The sequence below is a fragment of the Lepidochelys kempii genome, chromosome 5 (genome assembly GCF_965140285.1).
Source record: "Lepidochelys kempii isolate rLepKem1 chromosome 5, rLepKem1.hap1, whole genome shotgun sequence".
Lineage (NCBI taxonomy): Eukaryota > Metazoa > Chordata > Testudines > Cheloniidae > Lepidochelys > Lepidochelys kempii.
The window spans coordinates 4,500,813-4,524,971 of record NC_136384.1 but is presented as its reverse complement, the minus strand read 5'-3'; the positions used below and the strand labels follow the sequence as shown (position 1 = coordinate 4,524,971).

The 24,159-nt window shown below is 45.7% G+C and overlaps 1 protein-coding gene across 2 annotated transcripts in view; it reads left to right on the top strand.

Moving 5' to 3' along the window:
• DNAI1 (dynein axonemal intermediate chain 1) overlaps nucleotides 1–24,159 on the top strand; it is a 275,417-nt gene that overhangs the window by 220,170 nt on the left and 31,088 nt on the right. The window contains exon 20 of one of the 2 annotated variants that reach the window (XM_078852695.1): nucleotides 10,931–11,309. The exons of the other annotated variant lie outside the window; for it this stretch is intronic. Coding sequence (XP_078708821.1) covers nucleotides 10,931–11,089 — 159 coding nt within the window. The 3' untranslated portion in view covers nucleotides 11,090–11,309. Of the gene's footprint in view, nucleotides 1–10,930; nucleotides 11,310–24,159 lie in introns of those variants that run through there. 2 annotated transcript variants of the gene reach the window in all.

Sequence of the window (24,159 nt, the reverse complement as noted above, 5' to 3'; positions counted from 1 at the left end):
CAACCATTGTTCTCCATGTGAAAGTAGCATATAGTCAATCTGGTATCCCTGGCTGGCTGTTAGGTTCTGGGTCCTGCTCCTGTGTTTTTCATTCTCTACTGATGCAGCACAATGTAAGCGCCTATCAGAAGGAGAGGAATGTCACCGGTCTCCGTTTTCTGCCTCTGCTAATTCTAGTATGAATGGACGGCATTAGCAGCACAGCATGCAGGTCAGGATTGGGTACAACTCGTCAGTGTGTAAGGAACATCATACATCTCCTTCAACCTTTTTGGTAGGAAGAGTTGTTGAATCATAAGTAGTCAGTGACTTTGGTTGGAAGGAGGATCAAGATGTATTGAAGCAAAAGGTAAATACTGACCCTGGCAAAAATTACTCCCCTACCTCTCCCACAGTGCTCCCTACTCCTCCCCTCCCACTGGCTACCCTGGAACCCCTCCCCCTCCCCGCCACACCAGGCAATCCCATGCAAACCCTCACAGTTAACCTCCCCACTCCCTGCCCGAGCTCCCACTGAATCCTTCCCCCACCATGAATATTATGAAAAAAAATTGAAAGTGAAGTGCTAACAGTCATAGAAGGTGTCTAGAGGAGATGCCAGATCGAAAGTTTGCCATGTGACAGATGCCAGCAGAGAGCTAACGTTTCATGCAGTAGAAAGGCAAAACCGCTAAAAGCATGACAAAAATAGATATAAAAGGTCTGATTCTTCTCTCATTTACACCACCTTTGCCATAATTGGAATGAAGTTACCCCTGATTTGCACCAATAGAAGTTAGAGGAGAAGCAAGCATCCATGTTGGTGCAGTGGGCAATATCCATGCTCTTAGGGAGGTAGAAAACTTCTTTTTTTCTTTACTTTTCTTCTCCCTTGGCCTCACATCACCTCAAACCTTATTTCTGTTGTCTAATGTCAGTTTAGTTGACTTTTTTTTTTTTTTGGTCAGTCAGCAGAGAGACACAGCATCAGTTGTATTTGTGGGTTATTTTAAGCTGAAGTAGATTCCCAGTGGTCTGGACAAAGTGCATTAGTATGTGAAATAGAAACACTGGTGGTTTGAGCAGGGAAAGGTTCCATTTCCCCTGGATTTTAAGAGAATTCAGTAGTTCTTATAAATTATTTCCAAAGCATGAGCCTGATCTTGTGACATGCCGCTGTTTGGGAGACACTGAGTTCCTTCAATGCCTATTGGAGTCAATAGAGTTATGTTAGGGCTGAATTTGACTTATTAATTTCGTCCTTGTTGCTGAATTACAGCTATATGAAATAAAGCACCATTTCACCTTAAAATGCAATCAATATGTGCCAGGAGTTTAGGGGATTTGGAGAAGAGAGTTGGGGAGAAAAAGATTTCTGCGTTTATTTATATGAACAAAAAATCAGTTACTGAACTCTGCTGTCATATCCACAGCACTTCCATTGACGGTGGCGGTGTTCTGCTTTTACAGTGGTGTATCTGAGGGCAGAATGTGGCCATTGGAATGTGTTGATTAGGAGATATGGGTGAAAGCTTGATCCCACTACAGTAAATGGCCAAACTCCCATTGACTTCAGAGGGGCCAGGATTTGGCTTTGGATCATCTGATTCATTTTCACGTCTTTCTCCTGGACTAACAGCTTGAGCTGGGAAAGCAATTGGCAAGTGTAAGCAGCCCCGCAGCATCATGGGCATTTCGGCTGGTGCTATAAGAGGCGCTTTGTGCCGAGGCATCCAGGGCAGTTCCTTGTGGGTAGCCTGTGTACACACCTTTTGACCAATATTTGGCATCCATGACCCTTTTTAGGAGCCCTGGGTGAACTGATCCAGGGAAATACCCACAAACCACTTGTAGTTTTGCCTCCGGAATGGCCTTTCTCTGTTTGTTTTGCCTGCAGACAGCAGAACTGGACATGCAGCCTCTTTTGACAATCTGCCCCCTCTCCGCCCACCAACCCATCTGGGTCCTCAAGGCCTGTTCTTATACAAGCACAATATGAGACACTAAAAGGTCCTGCTGGATTTCTTCAAACTGCTTTTTTTCAGATAGATCTGAGATCTGGCTTACAAAAGCCAGAGTCTCTTTCCTTTCTCCAGACACTCAGTAGGAAGCTAGTCAACAGTTGAGAAATGGGCACCGCTGGAGAATGACTAGCATTTTGAAAGAGAGGAATAGTACAGGATAAGCATTGTGTCTTCCCATCCTTTGATTTTCCTGCTTATAATCACTGCCCTCTGTGGAGTCATTCGTATCCACATGACTGAAACTCTTCCCAGAAAAATTTAAGAACATTACAAATCTCTGCTCTTTGAGCAACGAACAGCAGGGGGAAAAAAAGCCTGCAAAATGTACATCAAACTAAAATCTGTGTGAGTGGGATAGCTTTAAAATCATTGTATCTGTGACTAAAGGCTGCAAGGAATCTGGAATAGCTGGGAGATGGACTGGGGATTTTAACTCATGAGGATTTCTGCATCATTCTTCTCCAGCAAAAATGATCTAATAAAGTCTAGATTGGCTTATCCGTTCCATATGTGGCATATGAGAGGTTCCAGGACAGGTGTTTGTACCGTTATGCATGTGCACAGATACCCTGCTCTTGCACTAACCAGGATGGGATGTATTGAAATTCACAATGCATGAGTTGAGCATCCCTTGGGTAGAGTATGGATTTGAGAGAGGCTGCACGGTGGCTCAAAAAGGGTTTGATTGATGGCGTAGATTTCCTGTCTCTATAAAAACATGTTTTTCAGCTGACAGCTTCTTTCTGGGAGACTGCCACTCTCCAGATAGTTTATGGTTATATTTACACTGCAGTCAAAAAACTCCCAACCCTGCCAGTGTGCCTCAAACCTGTTCTGGAGGGGCTATTCAGTCCTGGGCCTCTGTGCTGAAACTGACGATCACGTGTTAGTGACAGTGGTAATGTGGAGACCTGTCCACAGGGAACTGCACTGGGACTGCCCATTCTTTCTGCATAGCCGCTGAACAGCTGCCAGGAGCCAGTGACTCTGGGCCTTTACTGACCGGGGGGAGAAAAGCATTGCAGCTCATTTCCCTCAGTTCATACATTTTATTTAATTGGGGGTGAGATTACTTTTAATTCCAAAAACTATGAGCATGGTCATGGGGAGACAGTGTCGCCCAGTGCATAGAGAATGGGATTGGGACTCAGGAGACCTGGGTTGTATTCCCACCGCTGCCCTGTTAGGTGACTTTAGGCACCTCTCTCTGCCACAGTTTCTCCATCTGCAACAACCTAGAACCACGCCCCTCTAATTCTGAGCCTTTTTCAGTTCTGTTGTGGATATTTCCCACTCCTCTGCTTTTGACGTTTATCTGTCATTGCTAATTACCTATCATGTGACTGTTGAGCTAATTGTCATTGAGGCTATTTAAATCCCATTTTATCATTAATTTCCTCAGATTATCAATTATCAAACAGGTAACAGCCATGGCCAGCTTTAAATTGTTCCACTCTGCTGAACGCTTAGATTCCCGGCTGGAACGTCAGCATGAAGTGATACTGGATCATTGATAGTAGTGAGCAGAACGGCAGTGGTCTCTGACTGGAAATACAGTAGCAGAGTTCAGATTAACACGCGCTGAACACACATGTGTAGGCTTCTAACAGAATGGAAATGACTGCACCTTGGAGTTGTCGCTGCTTGGTGGGATTGGTTTTTGTTTTTCTTCTGAAGTGTGTTTTAATGATGGACTCTGGCTGAATAGGCATGGTGCTGAGATGTGGTTTGGGCCAATTGAACACTCACTTCAATGGCACTTCCCTATATGTCTGTAACACAATCTCTTTTTTTAGGCCACTTTTAGGCTCCTCAGTACATAGCCTGACTTTTCCCAAGGCAGCCATTCCCAATTAACTCAATAATTGTGCGAGGTCCCGAGCTCCCTCAACTCTGTGCGACGTCTCTATGACTTGAGGGTGCTCAGCTCCTGCAGGATCAGGCCCTAAATAGGAAGGATGTGAGGAAGGGAATCCTATGGAACCAAAGCATCCAGGGCCTGACACTTCCCCTTCTGTCCTGCGGGTGAAGGAGAGCACAGGTTGAGGTAATGGGGATGGGGGGATTGCTTGGGTCAGAAGTGGATGTGCTGGGCTGATAGGTCAGGTGGCCACTCACGCATTCCCAGAACACCAGCCATTCGGGTATTTCTGGGAATGAAGTGGGACTGCCCCTACCTGTGTGACCCTACCCCCGCCTACATGACCTTGCACGCACCATGCAGGTGAGGTCACGACACACAAAGGATGCTGTTTGGAAGAGCACACTGCTCAGCCCCCACTGGCATGACATCGCACCATGCATGTGAGGTCATGCTAGTGGGGGCAGAGCAGGGTGCTCTTCAAAATGGCATTTCCCGTTCGATACTGGACAGAACCACGTCCGGTTTTATCTCACTACCGGACAGGAGACAAACTTTAGAACAGCAGGCCAGGCCTGTTGACAGGGGTGGGGCCAGTGGAGGTTAGTCATGCGGGGATGAGTGCTGTTAACCCCTGCTGAGTGCCTGCCCTCTGCAAGAGCTGTGTGCTGCCAGCGTAGAGGGGGAGTCAGGGGAACACCATAATGGGGGCTCGCCCCATACACAGAGGCTCAGAAATCCATAGGACATGCCCCATGGCCAGCCAGGCCCATGGGTTTTAGAGATCTCTTTCTCTGCATCCTGCACGGGGCCTCACTGCTCCAGTGGGCAGCATGCGCCATAAACCCTGGGAGTCTGGCATGTCCTGCAGGCTATTTCCACATGCGGGCAGGATTTGGCCTCATTTTCCGTTGTTTACCTGCCTCAGCTAGAAAAATGTAACTAATTCTGGTCAGGCTGTGATTATTCTGCACACTGGAGGCGCTTTCTCCAGAGACATTGTTCAGGCAGGGAAGATAAACGATTGGTTGGTCTTTTAATTTGCAAGGACCTTCAATGTCACATTTTTGCTGTTCCTCACTAAGCTGTTAGCAAGCTGCAGTGATTCCTGGAGCAAGGGTAGAGTCAGCAAAGTTATTTCTGCACGGCAGCCGGCACCTCTTCAGGCCTCTCTGCTTTTCCTTGCCTGGAACTTTTGCATAACTAATCCCTGTGCACATCTTACTTTCTCTGGGGTAGATTCAGTTCAGAGTCTGCTTAGGCCCCTGTTGGTGCAGACCTTGGTGGAGGGCCCCTGGCAATGGAACCCTGCTGTAGGGCAGAGGCAGTGGCAACAGGAAGGAGAAAGACATCCCCAAAGTGGGCATGCCTCGCTGGGGAGGGGGCGTGCCTAGAACAGACAGAGAGGGATGCTTGGAATTGGCACGCCCCTTTGACTCCTATTTAGCCCCTACAAGAGATTACAGCAGCCTTCCCTGCTGGGTCCTCTCTGGAGCACAAGGGACCAGGCTGGCTTAAGGAGATGCAATTTGTAACTCCCTTTCCCAGTGGCGGTGTGTCTGTCGGCAGAGGACAGTTATCCCAGACTCCCCTGGTATGTTTTCTGTATCCTGTGGTCATCTAAATTTGCAGACATCCCTGGCCCTGAACATCTTAGAATCATAGAAATGTAGGCCTGGGAGAGACTTCATGAGGTCATCTGATCCATCCCCTGTGCTGAGGCAGGACCAAGTAAACCTAGAGATAGGCGCCGACTCGGTGGGTGCTCCAGGGCTGGAAAAGAATAGTGGGCACTCAGCACCCATCAGCCACCCGCCAAACAGCTGTTCGGCGGGCCCTGCTGATCAGCACCTCCCCCTCCCTCCCAGCACTTTGTGCCCGCCACCAATCAGGTGTTCAGCAGCGGGCGGGAGGCACTAGGGGAGACGGGAAGGAGCAGGGGTGAGAAGAGGCAGAGCGAGGGGTTAGAGTGGGGGCAGCAAGGGGTGGGGCGGAGCCGTGTGGCAGCAGGTGGCACAGGGGCAGGAAGAAGCGGGGTGAGGGTGGGGCCTTGGGGTAAGGGACAGAGTGGGGGCGGTGCGTCCCCGGAGACAGCTGAAAGTCAGCACCTGTGAACCTAGACCATCCCTGACAGGTGTCTATCCCAAAGCTTCATTTCGTACTGTCATTTTAAACACACACTCTGTGTGGGTGTGAGAGAGAGAGATACACCAGTCTCCTCTCAAAGAAAAACCAGTTAAAGACACCTGTGCTGGCAGGCTGTCCACAGAAATGTCTTTTGCTCAAATTAGTTTGATGGGCTCAATGGGGAATTGTTCAAATGAGACAAGGGAAGGAATCACAGATGAATAAAATGGCTTGCTGATCACAGTGATGGAACTGACGCGAAAGGATTATTTTTACCCTCCAGAGCAGGCTAGAGGTGGGTCTGTGAAGTTGCTGCCCATTGAGTTAGGAGTTCTACAGCAGCCTGCCAGATCAATGCGTCTCAGCAATACGAAGCATTTCCTGCTACACTCCGTTTTGCTAATAAAGCAGCATTTGTCTCAGTGTGACTGGCTGCTGTCCTGCAGCACCTGCTGAGACTCCAAAACGCTCTTCTTTAGCTCCTATTTCTGATCTTAGAGCAATGAATGTCGTCCCCACGGCTTCACATCCAGCTTGGGCCACATTCACAGGGGCCGGTCCAGTGAATTGCCAAGGTCCCTCTACTCCCATTAAAATCCATTGCAGATCCTAGGCCCTGGTTCCAGTCCCCACTTTGCTGCTCTGGCAATGCAAAGAACTGAGAGAAGTGCCCTAATAGTGCAGCCATAAAGTCCTCCTATGTAGGGGGAATTCCCAGGTGTAGCCAGCTGTATGCCACCCACTCCCTTCCTGCATGTGTAGGGGCCTTTTGAGGTGGGCTGATGACGCGTGGGGGTAGAGCTGGAGTGCAGTACGCTCCAGCAATCCCAGCAAGTGGAATGGTTCCTAGGGGGCTGCCCTAACTGGCATAACTTAGAGCAGAGCAGAGTCTGCTCTGAGTTTAGCTGTGGAAAGGGCCAAGAGTCAGGGAAGGGGGAAAAGGTAGCTTAGAGCTTAGCTAGACCCAGGGATCTTCAGTGGGAGATGTGGATGCTCAGCACCTCTGAAAATCTGGCCATATTTAGTTGCCTGAATCTGGATTTCAGGGTCTAATTTCAGGCACCTAATTTGGAACATTTTTGCTTAAGTGTCCAAAGTTGGGCACCTCGAAACCCCCTTTGAAAAGCTAGCCCCTGCGGTGTAAGGGTGCTCAGCATCTGCCCTGCACCGGTCCGGAACCCTCAGCCCCCATCAAAGAGCCCATGTGTTGGGGTTTTAGAGAAACTTGTTGAGTAGGGACAAGCTACCACAATCTCCTTTTGTGTGGCACAGGCAGATGCGAGATCCTCCCACAGGAGAGGATTAATAATTCAGACTCGTTGCCTCATTAAATAACAGCCTGGGTGGCTGAGTAGTTACAGTTCATAACCGAGGAGAACCTGGGCCCGAAAGGCAGTGCTGACTAACGCTTTTCAATTAAGCCGGCTTGCTGAAGGAGAAAAGCTGCACTGTGAAAGCACTGCAACCGAGAGCTCCCACAGCTTGAGGGAGATTGGGATACTTGAGCTGAAAATGACAATATACGCTCAGCCTCGAAAGCGTGCCCGCTTATCCTTCAGTCAGAGCCGCACCTGGATCAGGAGCTGGATGGGGGGCGATGTTTGTTGGGTCACTGCAAAGGGGCAAACAGGAAAGGATTTAGCAGATCTGCATGCCCGCCCAAGACTTTTGGTCCATGCCCAGAGCTCAGCAGGGGTGAAATCAAGGGGAACTTGAGAGGGTGTTGGTGCTACCACTCCCAACCAAGAGAAGCTCAGAGAGGCAGCCAAAGTCTGAAGCTTGTATGTAAGACAAATCGGAGTGAAATCTCAGGAGATCCAGCTTTCTGGTGGGATCTCTGGTACTTCCTGCTTTCAGTCTATTTATAGCATGCCCATCACTGTGACATCTGGGCTTGAACAGAAATAAAGGGGAGCAAAGCCACCCGAAGGGCTGTATTCTCCACTCCCATGCATAATATACTGCTTGAGTGTGCACAGAAAGTTTGTTTTTAAACCTATTTTCTTCCTGATTATCTCCAGGGAAGTGTGACCTGGCTATATTTCTGAGGATGCTATTGCAGGAAGGCTTGTGTGAGCAAATGCATCTTAATTTTCACTTCAGAAGCCATGAGGTCAGGTTGGGTTGTAAATATCAAGACAGAAGGGTTCCGACTGATAGTACTGAAGTGGATCTGCCTGCCAGATCAAATGTGGGTAATGCAGACCTTAGGAATAGATTAGAGATGGGACAGATTCAAGTCCTATATACGCGGAAGGGGAATAATGAGATTCATGGTGGCTAAAGTCAGGGAGGGTGCAGTAAGTGAGGCCGGGGTTACCTGAAGCACAAATAAGTGTCTACCCTGCAGGCCAGATTTGTTTAGCTGTTGCGGAGAAAGAGCAGGCAGTGTTTGGGAATAGCATGGATGTGTGCGGAAGAGAGCGAGGGGTCAAAAGTGAGATGAAGGTTGTCAGCTGGCTGCCAGGATCGGCAAAAGACGATCAGACTTGTGGGGAAAAGGTGTTGTTGGGCTTTTGCATGTTGAGCTTGAGATGGTGGCAGGGTTCCCAGGGGGAGAGGCCCAAAATACAGACAGGAGGGGAAAGGTCAAAGGCGGAGAGGTGAGCTGGAGAATCATGGGCACAGGAGTGACAGCAGAAACCACGTGGGCAGATGAGGTTGCCCAGGGAGGAGGTGTAGAGAGAAGTGGGGATGAAGAACATCCCCAAGAATACACAAGAACATTGTGTAGGCTCCACCAATCCTGCCTCTCCAGGGCAGTGTGACGGCAGCAGCTCTGTTGTGGCTGTGGATGGTCAAGGAGGAGGGAGAAGGATATACCCGCTAGTGTAGTTTTGGACCAGAAAGGAAATGGGGAGGCTGCCTCATGATTAGCGCAGGGAATTGGGTTCTATTCCCAACTCTGATACTGAAGCACTGTGCAACGCCTTGGTTGAGTCACATAACCACTCCGTGCCTCAGTTTCCTCTTCTGTAAAACAAATATAACAATCTCTACCTTGTAGGGACCTGTTGTTTCCCAAAACTAGGTGAGACAATACACTAGTGTCCCCCTTCCTGGACATCCTGGGGTTGGAATGAATTATTTATCTACATGAGGCCTCTTTAACACCATTCCATTCACTCCTGTCCTCTTGCTCTCTTCACAGACCTTCAGCCTGAGTTTACAATTGATGCTTAAATCAGTCCCATAATAATACATGGCAAGACATAGTCTAGAAAAATGGTTCCATCAGGGTGTTGTATGGGTGAGGTTCTAATGCAGGAGACTTATTTAAAAAATAAGTATGTATTAAAAACATTAGCACTATACGTAATCAATCTAGCTCCTATTAAATGGATTAAATACTGCTTAGCTGATAGATCTCAAAAAGTAATTGCAAATGGGAAATCCTCATCTAGTGATGGAGTTTCTCGTGGAGTCCTACGGAGACCTGTTCTAGGTGGGCCCAATGCTATTCAATGTCTCTAGCAATGATCTGGAAGAAAATACAAAATCATTGCTGGTAAAATTTGCAGATGACCCAAAAATTGGAGGAGTGGTAGGTACATAATGATGGGGACAAGTCAGTTATACTGGCTGACCCAGCTTGCTTGGTAAGACTGATCTCATTTGAACAACATCTGTTTTAACACAACCAAATGCAAGATTATCTGGGAACAAAGAATACAGGTCATGCTTACTGTCCCCCTGGAATGCAATGATCTTGAAAAGGATTAAGGGTAACAGTGGTCAAGCAATTCAACATGAGATTCCAGTGAAATGCTGTAGCTATAAGGATAACATGAACCTTGGATACACTTTCAGGGCAACATCAAGTAAGAGGAAGGAGATGGTATTACCTCTGTATATGGCATTAGTGCAATCGTTACTGGAATTCTGTGCACAGTTCTGGTGTCCACACTTCAAAAAGGAAGTTGACAAATTGGAAAGCGTTCAAAAAAGAGCTTCAGGAATGATTGGAAGCTTGGATGACCTGCCTTATAGTGGGAGACTTAGGTCATGTCTACACTACAAACTTGCCAATGCAAGTTGCATCAGCATAAAGCTGCCACAGTTAGTATATCCCTTGTGCAGATACATCTGTGATGCATGGCTAGAAAGGGTTAAACATCCTGCAAAATAAATAACCCTCATAAGACATGTGGGGAGATCATGTTTGGGTTTTTGTGTATGAGTAGGGTGGACAATGTAATCAATAGTCCCTGTCTATGCTGTATTCTGATCATTCAGAGGACAAAAGAACATCCTATCTCAAGTTATCTCAAGTGCCTATACACAAATGCAAGACCTGCTGCTCACAAACTGGGAAGAATTAGCAGGGGAAACAAAAGTGGACGGGAACCTGGGAGGCAGTGACCATGAGATAGTCGAGTTCAGGATCCTGACACAAGGAAGAAAGGAGAGCAGCAGAATACGGACCCTGGACATCAGAAAAGCAGACTTTGACTCCCTCAGGGAACTGATGGGCAGGATCCCCTGGGAGAATAACATGAGGGGAAAAGGAGTCCAGGAGAGCTGGCTGTATTTTAAAGAATCCTTATTGAGGTTACAGGGACAAACCATCCCGATGTATAGAAAGAATAGTAAATATGGCAGGCGACCAGCTTGGCTTAACAGTGAAATCCTTGCTGATCTTGAACACAAACAAGAAGCTTACAAGAAGTGGAAGATTGGACAAATGACCAGGGAAGAGAATAAAAATATTGCACAGGCATGCAGGAGTGAAATCAGGAAGGCCAAATCACACCTGGAGGTGTAGCTAGCGAGAGATGTTAAGAGTAGCAAGAAGGGTTTCTTCAGGTATGTTAGCAACAAGAAGAAAGTCAAGAAAAGTGTGGGTCCCTTACTGAATGAGGGAGGCAACCTAGTGACAGAGGATGTGGAAAAAGCTAATGTACTCAGTGCTTTTTTTGCTTCTGTCTTCACGAACCAGGTCAGCTCCCAGACTACTGCAGACTACTACTACTGGACAGCACAGCATGGGGTAGAGGTGACCAGCCCTCTGTGGAGGAAGAAGTGGTTCGGGACTATTTGGAAAATCTGGACAAGCACAAGTCCATGGGGCTGGATGCACTGCATCCGAGAGTGCTAAAGGAGTTGGTGGATGTGATTGCAGAGCCATTGGCCATTATCTTTGAAAAATCATGGCGATCGGGGGAGACCCCGGATGACTGGAAAAAGGCTAATGTAGTGCCCATCTTTAAAAAAGGGAAGAAGGAGGATCTGGGGAACTACAGGCCAGTCAGCATCACCTCAGTCCCTGGAAAAATCATGGAGCAGGTCCTCAAGGAATCAATTCTGAAGCACTTAGAGGAGAGGTAAGTGATCAGGAACAGTCAGCATGGATTCACCAAGGGCAAGTCATGCCTGACTAATTTAATTATCTTCTATGACGAGATAATTGGCTCTGTGGATGAGGGGAAAGCAGTGGACATGTTATTCCTTGACTTTAGCAAAGCTTTTGACACGGTCTCCCACAGTATTCTTGCCACTAAGTTAAAGAAGTATGGGCTGGATGAATGGACGATAAGGTGGATAGAAAGCTGGCTAGATTGTCGGGCTCAATGGGTAGTGATCAATGGCTCCATGTCTAGTTGGCAGCCGGTATCAATTGGAGTGCCCCAAGGGTCGGTCCTGGGGCCAGTTTTGTTCAATGTCTTCATTAATGATCTGGCGGATGGTGTGGACTGCACTCTCAGCAAGTTTGCAGATGACACTAAACTGGGAGGAGAGGTAGATACGTTGGAGGGTAGGGATAGGATACAGAGGGCCCTAGAAAAATTAGAGGATTGGGCCAAAAGAAATCTGATGAGGTTCAACAAGGACTGAGCTGATGGCTTTATGTAATCAGCAGTTTGGGAAGGCAAGGTTAGTGGAACGTGAGTATCCCTACACCTTACCTGTTACCAGTGTGGAGAATTGTGACAGTGAAGGAAATGTTCCTGTGTCTGTTAGGGGTAATGACCCCAACCTCCAAGCAATTGTCCATGAACAGCCATGTGTGCTGGGACAAAGGAAAGGATATTGCAAGCTGTCTGTTAAAGGGGAATGTTTCTCCAGCTCTTTTCTATCTGTAAAGCAGACAGAAGAAGCCTGTCAGCCTATGATGGTTGAAAATGTATCAGTTGACCCCGAGTTCATTCTGGATACAACTAAAGCCCAGGAAGGAAGTGGTCCTGAATTTGTGTCTGCTATGGATGATGACATTGCAACTAGGTTGCGTCCAGTTAATGTCATAAATAGCTACCAGCGACCAAGCGATTCTGGTGCTTCTATTTTGCCTGTTGCTAGCATGTTGCTGGGTAAAGATATGACAGCCTTGTCTGATCAGGGTGATATCATAGCCAGGGCACAAGTAAAGCATGAAGGTGATTTGACTGTTACCCACAGACAGTGTAGAAACTTGTAACAAGGAAAAGAATGCTTCTAATCTTTTGACTATGAAGTCTAGCCATTTACCTGAAAAGGGGTTTTGTGAAAATCTTCCTGATGGGACAGAGGTGATTCTGGATTTAAGTGAACTCCAGAAAGAGTCTGTTGTTGCTCAGGAAAATATTCCTTTAGAGCAGTGGTTCTTAACCTTTATTGCATCTTGCACCCCTTTGGTTCTCAAAATATGTTCTTGCACCCCTTATCAAAAATCAAAATATGTTCTCGCATCCCTTATCAAAAATTGTTGAAGTAGGTCAGTTCTTTAAACCTAGATATATTTTTGTTTGTATATTACAGTAATCAGTACATGCCTGTGCTTAATTTGTTTTTTCAATGATTTACCTTCTAAAAAAATCTGGCATGTCTCGCACCCGCAGAAAGGACATCTTGCCCCCGCCCCCCCTCCCCGGAGGTGTGTGCGCCCCAGGTTAAGAACCACTGCTTTAGAGCAAGCCCTGGGTGAAAAGGGTATGGGCAGAATTTCTGTGAAAAATGGGTTGTTGCTTAGAAAGATTCCTGAAGAGAAAAATCTTCAGGGTAGTTTTTGCAAGCAGGTCGCTGCAACTGATGGGTGTGGAAGTGATTTAATTAGTTAACTCAGGGTGAATCACTGTATAGAGAAAGCAGCAGTTTGTTTGGGAAACTTGCTTCAGTTCCTAACTGCCAGAGTCTTTCTGAGGTGTATAGGTCCACTGACTTTGCTTTAGAAAGACCCAGTGTGGATAGGTTTGAAAAGGTTTCAAATGAAAGAAAAATTGTTAGGGAATTTAAACAGCCTTACAAGCTTAACAAGCTTGTTGGGGAGACAATGTTGTTGGAACATGAATGTGTCCATGTTGGTTCTTTAAGTAAGCAGTATGTGATTCAGGAACTGAGGAAAGATTGGGTTACTGGTTACTGGGTTACAAGGGTGCAGGGGAGAGCAGGCAAACTCTCATCTCCAGATATTTTGGATATGACTTGTAGTCTCTTAGTGGACTTGACATCTGATTCCAGGTGGAAGCAGAGCTTGGTAAGGGAAGGACAAAAGAACCTTGAGTCTAACATGCTAGTGAAAATGGATGGTGTCTCTTTAAGACAGAGTCCAGCCTTGGAATTGGTAAAGCTTGAGGATTTGAAAACAGTAAACAGGCTAGTGTCTGTGTTGATGCCAATTACCTGACTGACTGGGGGGAGAAAAACTTGCCTGTAGCTGTTAGCAAAAAGGACACACCCAGCCAGCCAATGGATTCTGTTAATCAAAAGAGTTCAGATTTTGACCCACTGGACAGGGAGGAAGAGAAGGATTAAACCTTGCAAAAAAAGCCACAGGTTAACCCTAAAATACCAAAACCCCAAGGAAGCGGTTAAACCCAAAGCGGTTAAGGAAGACCCTGAGGTCAAGAAAAAGCTACAAAGATTCAGAGGGATATTGAACAATCTGACCCAAAGAATGATTTGTCTAAACCAAAGGCTTGGCATGACAAAAATAACTGTAAATGTACACTTGTGATAAAACCGATGTTATTGCTAATGACTTCTGAGTAACCAGTAAGGTAATAAAGAAGCTGTTTTATGCTGGCTTGGTGATTCTAAGTATTGGAATATCCACCAGCTTTCTGGGGATTGTCTGCCCCATTCTTTGCAGTTCAGCCTAATTGAGTGACAACAGCTGGCTCCCCACTAGGACCCCAGTCACAACATCCTTGGCTCTTTGTATCAGCACTACATCTACTCACCAGGAGTGCTTGTTTTGATGCATAGTGTGGTGCACCCTTGGTAGATATCCCAGTGTACAGCTCACCACCATCCAACACACTGTATTTTGGGAAGTTCTGGCAATGGATAGAGGGGCAGAAACAAGTCATGCAAGGGGTGACAGGCATCGTGGGGTCAAGTTCCCATCATGCAGTTTTTTCATCCCCATAATGGAATCTCTATCCCATAATTTTCACGCCTATCTTGAAAATCCCATGAACCCGCACGGGATCTGCCTCTGTCCACCATCTCTGACCGAAGCCGGGAGCAATTTCCTGGAGGGCAGATTGCTGAGGGACATAGTGAGAACCAGTTCAAAGTTGTCGGTAATGTTCATGGAGCAGCTGCGGAAGGTGGAGTGCCACTTCTGGGCCTAAGAAACAAGCACTGAGTGGTGGGATTGCATTGTAAAGCAGGCTTGGGATGACAAACGGTGGCTGCAGAACTTTCAGATGTGCAAGGCCACATTCCTGGATCTGTGTGCCGAGCTTGCCCCAACCCTTCAGCACGGAGACTCCAGAAGGAGAGTTGCCCTGACAGTGGAGAAACAAGTGGTGATTGCACTGTGGAAACTTGCAGTGACGGATTGCTACTGTGACCAGGGCCCCGGGGTGGGGTGCAGGGCGCCACACTGAGATTGCTCAATCAGGGCAGACCCCAAAGAATGGGGCAGACAATCCCCAAAACTGGTAATTATTCTAACACTTAGAGTCACCAAGCCAGCAACAAAACAGCTTCTACAAGACCTTACTGGTTACCCAGAAGCCAAAACCACAGCTCCCTTAAAGCAACTCAGTCTTGGGCTGCCCCCCAGACAGCCAAGTCAGATATGAGGAAGATTACTAAAAATCTTGTTCATCATATAAAAAGTCCTACCAATCCCAAAGGATCGGACACATTACCCATCAGGTTAATAAATATCTCAGATCTTACCCGAATACACACTTACAGCCAATTCTTATTAACTAAACTAAAAATTATTTAAAAAGAAAAGAAAGAGAATATTGGTTAAAAGATCATTATACATACAGATATCAATAGAGTTCTTAGGTCAGTTTAATAGTAGAGACGGTGAGTTTTAGAGTTGCAAAGAGTTCTTTCAAGATTAGTTCCATAGGTCATAGTCCAATGTCTGGGTGACCCAGTCTGGAACTGGGGACCTTAGTCTTGCAACTCAGACTTCCCCAATGAAGTTTAAGCGGATCTGAGTTACAGGATCAGGGCCCTAGAGTTCTTTTATAGGTCACTGGCAGGCTATGATAGCCTCTTGATAGCAGCTATTCCTTGGCTGAAGAATAGTGGCTTTGAAGTAGAATGACCTATTTCTTATGTATACACAGGTAGCTAGGTGCATTCATCAGCATAAGGTAATTATCTATTAAGCTGTTCATAGATAGTTTACTACAAACTTCAAAGAGAAATGTAGACAATGACATTATTAGACCCAAATTTCATCTAATCGTTAAGATGCCCTTTTGATCTCTGAATCAATAGATATAACAACAGTTAGGAACAGTATGTTTACATGATTAACATCTAACAAGATATACGTAAACACATACAATTAGTATTGCCTCTAATTCTCTAACAATACAGGTTTGCATTTCAAAGCTGTAGTCTATTTAACATGGCTATGTTAGCTATTTATAAGGAATAGCCCTAATTACCATTTATATACTTTTCTAATATGCCTTTAAAGGTTGCATTTGGGTCATTAAGTCTACTAGTTGCTTAACCCTTTCTGGCTCAATGTCACAGCTACCAATCAGTGGGAAATCATTTTGGAGTTGGAAAATCCACTGCAGGGACCAGTGTCATGCAAGTGCGCAGGGCCATTAATCGTCTCCTGCTACGCAGGACTGTGACTCTCAGCAATGTGCAGGACATAGTGGATGGATTTGCAGCAATGTGGTTCCTGAACTGCAGTGGAGCAATAGGTAGCATGCAGATCCCTATTTTGTCACCAGCTCGCCTTGCCACAGACCACATCAACAGAAAGGGCTATTTTTCTATGGTTATGCAAGCATTGGTGGATCACTGGGGACACTTCACTGACATCGGTATTGGCTGGTCAGGGAAAACGCAAGACACTCACATCTTTAAGAACAGAGAACTGCTCAGAAAGCTACAAGCAGGGACTTCTTTCCTGACTGGTGGATTACCACTGGCGATGTTGAAATGCCAATAATGATCCTGAAGGACCCAATCTTCCCCTGGCTCGTGAAGCTGTACACTGGCCACCTTGACAGCACCAAGGAAAGATTCAGCTGACAGCTCAGCAGGTGCAGAATGACATTTGAATGCGTTTTTAGTAGATTGAAAGGGTGCCGGCATCGTTAACTCACAAGATTGGATCTTGGTGAGAAAAAGATCCCGATGGTTATAGCTGCCTGCTGTGTCCTGCATAATATCTGTGAAGCAGAGGGGGGAAAGTTGCCACCACCGTGGAGGTGGAGTGGCTGTTTGCTGAGTTTGAACAGACAGACACAAGCACTTTCAGAACGGCTACACACAGAGCTATCAAGCTCAGGGAGCCTTTGGAAGGTCACTTTAGCAGCGAACCACAGTAATGCATTATGGTGTATTGTGTGCTCTACCTGGTCCTGAAGTTTGGGGGCCTGTTAGGAATTGTATGACTATATGAATATAAATATTACACTGGCAATGCACCTATTAATTTTGTGCTGCTCGTTGTACATTTCTGATTATTACACTGTGTTTGTCACTGATCCTATGAGTTGTGCCACAGTGTACAATAGCAAGTGGGTGCTTTAACTACTGCCAAGCATTTGGCAACATATGTTGGGAACTATTAAAGATGAATTATTTTCCAAACTGTACAGTTTTATTGAGTAACAAAATCACTTAAAAATTCTGTTCAAGTTAAAAGCAAATATATTAAAAACTTAAATGTATGGAACAGAGCTTAAAGAAGGGGAAGGAACATTTTTGTCCATTTTAGCTACACATATGTCAGCTCTGGCTCATACAGGTCAGTGTATGGGAAGCTGTGGTTGTCCTTAATGTCCCTTCAGGAGGAGTGGTAGGGGTAGGGATGGGGCCCCTGAAACCACAGGGAATGTTCTGGGGGTGTGTAGGGAGGTGCTTTCCTGGGGCTCTCCATGGACTGCAAAGGGAGGCGAGCCTGTGTTTGTTGAACCTCAAGGACCACAAGAGTCTGCAGCATCTGTGTTTGCTGCTGGAGAAGCCCCATTATGTCCTGGTGTATCTCCCTCTCCTTTTCCTGCACCTTTCTCCTGTCTGCTCTTTCCTTCTCTGCAGTCTGCAGTATTCGTCCTCCAGGCCCTCTGTTCATGGTCTGATGCAACACTGGCTTGCAGGATCTCATGGAACATGTCTTCTTTCTCCTCCTTATCTGGCTCAGATGTTCTGTGGGTGTGGATGAACTCCTCCAGGATGCAACAGCAGCAGCTACGGATAAAACACACAGAGGTACCGTTGTCAGTCTAGTCACAACGGAAAGTGAAAGTTAAGTTTCAGAACTTCCTTCCCATGCTCTTCTAAAGTTTCAAACAAGACATGCTTATAGACACTTCTGCTTTGGAGAGCTTGTGATAGCCCCAGTCACAGCACCAGCCAGGGTGAGTGTGGCCCAGGAGGACTGAGGGAAATGAGGAGGGAGTTTGCTCAGTTGCATGAAACTATGAGTATAGGGCAGTGGCTAAATACTAGCACCCTTTTCCACAGGTGGTGGTGGTTTTAGCTGGTATCTCACTCCTGAGGGTAACAAAGGCACAGAGGGCACAGGTGCTTCTGGTGTCCCGAAGCTGCTAAGCTCCATATGCTGCTAGCTTGTATGCTGCAATGTGCTGGCTTGAGTTATCACTGAGTGGGGTGGGAAAGTGTCCTACGACGGAGGAAGAAATAAGGCTGCCATCCCTAGAAGCCCTTGGCAGAGGATTGCAGAGTACCTCCATGAGAGATCTCGATGAAACTTTCATGGAAGATTCAAGGGACATCCCTGCGCGTATGAACAAACAGCTCCGTCTGGGCCCCGCTGCCTGCCTCTTTTTGTTGTACTGCTGCATGTACAACACATGTTTAAGATACAAGTACCCAGCCAATCATCATAACTTCCGGTACCAAGAGGATACATGCATATAAACAGGATAGTCATACTTAGCAAATTGTAACTTTTCCATCGATACCTTTCATGACATACTTTGCACAAGACTTAGAGAAATTGAATAACAGGGATATAAATGGTCACATTTCTTATACACAGCACCAGAATGGGGGCAGGGGAACTTCCAGTCTCCATGGCCCCTGGGCAGTAGAGTTCACAATAGTGACCAGAGTGGTCAGTGTCAGGCATTGTGGGACAACTGCTGGAGGACTATTAGGGTTGACATTGGAAATGCAGTGTCTATATTTATGATGCATAGACTTCTGTACATCAACCATGACACAGTGCCGCTCGGGGAGGTGATGTTACTGTGTCAACATAATGGAGACCTAACCTAGGTCAGAGACAAATATAAAAGTAGACATACGCACAAGGCGGCTCATGTCGATCTAACTTTGTAGTAAAAAGAACAGGAGTACTTGTGGCACCTTAGAGACTAACAAATTTATTTGAGCATACTTCCACTGCCACCACCAAACGTTTATCTGGGTTTATTTTTATTAGGAAAGCATTGTTTGGAAACGTCTTTCCCCCCAAAATCCTCCCAACCCTTGCACCCCACTTCCTGGGGAAGATTTGGTAAAAATCCTCACCAATTTGCATAGGTGACCACAGACCCAAACCCTTGGATCTTAAGAACAATGAAAAAAAGCATTCAGTTCTTGAAAAGAAGAATTTTAATAGAAATAACAGTAAAAAAGGAGTAACAATAAAAAGAATCACCTCTGTGAAATCAGGATGGTGAATACCTTACAGGGTAATTAGATTCAAAACATAGAGAATCCCTCTAGTTACAAAAGTTACACAAAGACACAAAAACAGGAATATACATTCCATTCAGCACAGCTTAATTTCTCAGCCATTTAAAGAAATCATAATCTAACGCATCTCTAGCTAGATTACTTACTAAATTCTAAGACTCCATTCCTGTTCTGTCCCTGGCAAAAGCATCACTATTCTGAAACATAACTTTGTAGTGTAGACCCTGTCGTAATCTCATTCTATTTAGTTTTTCTAAGACAAGGTTAAGAGGTGACTTGATCGCTGTCTATAAGTGCCCACATGGGGAGCAGATAGCCCTTTAAAATAGCAGAAAAAGGCAGAACAAGATCCAGTGGGTGGAAGCTGAAGCTAGACAAATTCACACTCGAAATAAGACACACTTTTGCCTGTGAGGATAATTAGCCGTTGGAACAACTTCCTTAGGAATGTGGTGGATTCATCATCACTTGAAGTCTTTAAATCTAGACTGAATGGTTTTCTAAAAGATACGCTGGAGTGCAAACAGAAGTTATGGGCTTGATGCGTTTTCTAAGTGGGAGGCTCTGGCCTGTATTACGCAGAAGGTCACAATGGATGAGCGTAATGGTCCCTTTGGCCTTAAAATTTATGAATCTATTTCTGCCTTGGGAAATCCTTGAAAGGACATCGAAGAGGAGATCAGGCAGCTGTATATGTACCTTCTGCAGTTTGCCTCTCCAGCTTTGTTGCCAGAAATGGGTTCTCAACACAGCACACACACACACAATGAGTTATTGTCCAAACACCCCCTGCCCATTTCCTGGGGAAGTTTCCTTTATTCTTAACTTGTATCAACTCTAGCCTGTTCTCTTTAAATGGCTGTTCCTATGGTTTCTCCTTACAGGATCTTCTTCTCTGCCTCATATAGAGTCACAATCTTTTAAACTCATTAATTGGAGCTAATGAGATCTTTCTGGTCAGGTTGCCAGAGGGGGTCAGCAGAATAGCTCTGTACCTCCACACACAGTCCTAGAGTTTGGCACCTGGTCACAGTTACTTTGGTTCCCTTGCACTTGAGCAAATTTCCCCAGTTACTGCCGTAGGTTAATTGTGACTCAAAGTGTCTACACTGAGGCTGTGAGGGGGTGGGCATAGGAGCCAGCTGAGAACTCCCTCACACTGGGTTGATTTTCATCAGGTCTGACCAGGTTCCAGGAGCACAAAGGAGTCAGAATAGAGGCGGGAATCTACCTCGTAGTATGGCCCTCACCCTAGCATTGAGGCACCAGATAATCATATATGGGAACATTGCATTTGCTGACAGTTTGGTCAGGGGAGTTCAGACTAAACCAGGAATGTTTCAGGCTCTGCATAGGCGCCGATTCCATGGGTGCTCTGGGACTGGAGAACCCATGGGGAAAAAAAGGGTGCTCAGCACCCACCAGCCACAGCTGTTCTGAGGCAGTGGCAATCAGCTGTTTGGCGGCACCCCTGATTAGCTAATTTGGGGCACCACCAAATAGCTTATCGGCAGCTGCTGCCAAATGGCTGTTTGGCATCTTGGGGAGGGGCTTGGGGGAGGGTGGAGAGCAGCAAATGGTGGGTGGGTGGGGGCCTCGGGGAGGGGGTGGAGTAGAGACTGGAAGAGGACTGAGTGAGAGCAGGACCTTGGGGAGGGTGTGGAGTGAGGGCGTGGCTTCGGGGGTGGGGGTGGAGTAGGGGCAGGAAGAGATGGAGCGAGGGCGGAGCCTTGAGGAAGGAACGGAGTATGAGTGGGGCCTCGGGGCAGAGCGGGGTAGAGCACCCCTGGGGAAAACTAAAAGTCGGCACCTGTGAGGCTCTGTATATCATCTGCTAGATCACCAGCTGCTCAGCTCACTCCAAGGGCTTAGTGTTGAAAATAAAATAGGAAGCAATAACTATGCCAGCGAGCCAGCCGCCAAAGGATTTTATAGTCTGGAAAAATATCCAGCAGCATTTCCCAAATTAGCTTCCTTTGCACAGTCTAAACGATTGCAATTTTCATGTGGAGATTTTAATACTCAATCATGCATCTTTGATGCAAATAGGATGTTACCATAACTTATCTGGAGGAGTCAATGAATGTATAATTGCAGGCTTTAAATTGGGGTTAAAGTTCCTCAGGGGTAAATTCCTCCTCTCTGACTGTCTTTTCTTTCTCTACTCAGTGTCCAGGTACAAAAATGTCTCTTTGGAGCCCCATTTTCACCGTAAAAAGCTCCTGCATTGCAGGACACAGTTCCAACAAGCTAGGGCAATTAAACACGCTGCGTTTCCTGTAGCGTAGACGTGACTGAACTAGGTTTTAAATCATGTTGAGGCCTCAAATACCCTGCACAACAATGAGAGAGGCGGGGGAATGTTCACTGACATGTTCGGGGAAGGTGCTGTGTCTTCCTATGTGTTTTTTACAGAGCCCAGCTCAGTGGGGGCCCAATCCAACCTGGGTCCTTTGGCGGTTACTTTAATAACACATATCAGATGATAAGCATTCCATTACAATAATGATGCACTTTCATTGTAGAGGTTGTGATTTTTCTGCCTGTTTCCTCGATTGGCACTTTCCATTGCAGAGTTACGATAGACGACAGCTGTTTTAGTCCCATCAGTTGCTTAAATGCCTTTGTCTGTATCCAGCATTTGCTTCCACTGTTCACTGCGTCTGTTCTGCATTGACAGAAAAGAACAATATATTGCTGAGACCTCTTAAAACATCCCCTGCTTCTCAGTTATGCTTTCTTGCTTCCTTCATTGACTTTCAGACTTAGCTAACAGTTTGGGATTTCAGACAAGTATTATGCATTATGGAAAAGCCCTAAAGAATTTAATAGAAATGGAGTCATTAGGGTCCTGTGGAACTTAATAGAGGATGATCTCCTTCCTATTGGTTTTGTGACCCACCCTACAGAACACTATAGCCGGGATAGAAACCCATATTTAGAACGGTGCTTAAGCCCATCACTAGCTTTAAACAAAAGAGCATTGGCATTCACATTTAACAGGGAGGGTGATTGGCCATTGGAACAGACTACCAAGGGAAGGGGTAGATTTGCCAGCTCTCAATCTTCAGAGGATGACTAGCTGGCTTTTTGGAAGGTCACTTTTGTCAAACACACATTACTGGGGCCAATATAGAAATAACTGGATGAAATTCTTTGGCTGGACACACAGGAGGGCAGACTAGATAATCTAATGGTGCTTTCTGGCTTTAAAATCTATGAAACTGAAATCAATGGACTAATTAATGAGACTAAAGATAGGCACATACTTAAGTACCTCGCAGAAACAGGGCCCTACTTGTTAAATTACATAGGATGGATCACAAATCTTGTAGAAAGGAGATAACTTCCCACTTTGATCCTATGGAACTTCTCCACAAGGGGAAGTTTAGTTTACAAAGTTTTGGGGAAGGTGTTATAAATGAGCTGTAGTATTTCCACATGGATTCTCCTCCCCCAGTTGAAGTGTTTAGCCTGTATCCTCCTCCTCCCTCTTAACACTTCCATAGCGCTGTCCATTCAAAGATCTCAGGGGGGGTTAGAAATGTTCAGTCATTTAGCCTCACAACTTTCCTGTGGATATCATTATCTCCATTTTACAGCTAGAGGTTAAAGCCAATATTCTCAAATTTGGGTGCCTGGACTTAGGCCCTTAAATACATATTTAGGCACCCAAATAAGTAGCCTGATTTTCACAGAAACTGAGCACTTGGTACTGCTACTGAAGCCTGTACAACCTTAATTCTGCCCATTTGTGCGTGTGCATTACAATGCATTCTGATTTTTCTGCAGGGCCTCGGCTTCTTTCAATGTACAGGGTGGATGGCGAATGAGACTGGGTTGTGTAATCATAGAATCGTAGAACTGGAAAGGACCTCGAGAGGTCATCTGGTCCAGTGGCTCTCAACCTTTTCAGGCTACTGTATCCCTTTAAGGAGTCTGATTTGTCTTGTTACCCCCAAAGTTTCACCTCACGTAAAAACCACTCGTTTACAAAATCAGACAAAAGTGTCACAGCACATTATTACTGAAAAATTACTTATGTTCTCATTTTTACCATTTATTTATAAAATAAATCAATTGGAATATAAATATTGTACTTACATTTCAGTGTATAGTGTATAGAGCAGTATAAACGAGTCATTGTCTGTGTGAAACTATAGTTTGTATTAACTTCGCTAGTGCTTTTTATGTAACCTGTTGGAAAACCAGGCAAATATCTAGATGAGTTGCTGTGCCCCCTGGAAGACCTCTGCGTACCCCCAGGGTTACATATACACCTGGTTGAGAAGCACTGATCTAGTCCAGTCCTCTGCACTCATGGCAGGACTATTTCTAGACCATCCCTGACAGGTGTTTGTCCAACCTGCTCTTAAAAATCCCCAATAATGGAGGTTCCACAGTCTCCCGAGGCAATTTATTCCAGGGCTTAACTACCCTGACAGTTAGGAAGTTTTTTCTAATGTCCAATCTAAACCACTCTTGCTGAAATTTAAGTCCTCAGAAGTTAAGGAGAAAATTTTTTCTCCTTCCTTCTTGTAACAACCTGTTATCTAGTTGAAAACTGTTATAATGTCCCCGCTCAGTCTTTTCTCCAGGCTAAACAAACCCAGTTCTTTTCAATCTTCCCTCATAGGTCATGTTTTCTAGACCTTTAATCATTTTTGTTGCTCTTCTCTGGACTTTCTCCCATTTGTCCACATCTTTCATGAAATGTGGCACCCAGAACTGGACACAATATTCCAGCTGAGACCATATCAGCGCGGAGTAGAGCGGAAGAATTACTTCTCGTGTCTTGCTTACAACTCTCCGCTAATACAGCCCAGCATGATGTTTGCTTTTTTTGCACGAGTGTTACACTGTTGACTCATATTTAGCTTGTGATCCACTATGACCCCCAGATCCTTCTGCAGTACTCCTTCCTAGGCAATCATTTCCCATTTTCTGTGTTTGCAATTGATTGTTCCTTCCTAAGTGGAGTGCTTTGCATTTGTCCTTATTGAATATCATCCTATTTACTTTAGACCGTTGGTCCAGTTTTCGACTGAATCGATCTGGGTTCCTGAGCACCCTGTCTCATTCACT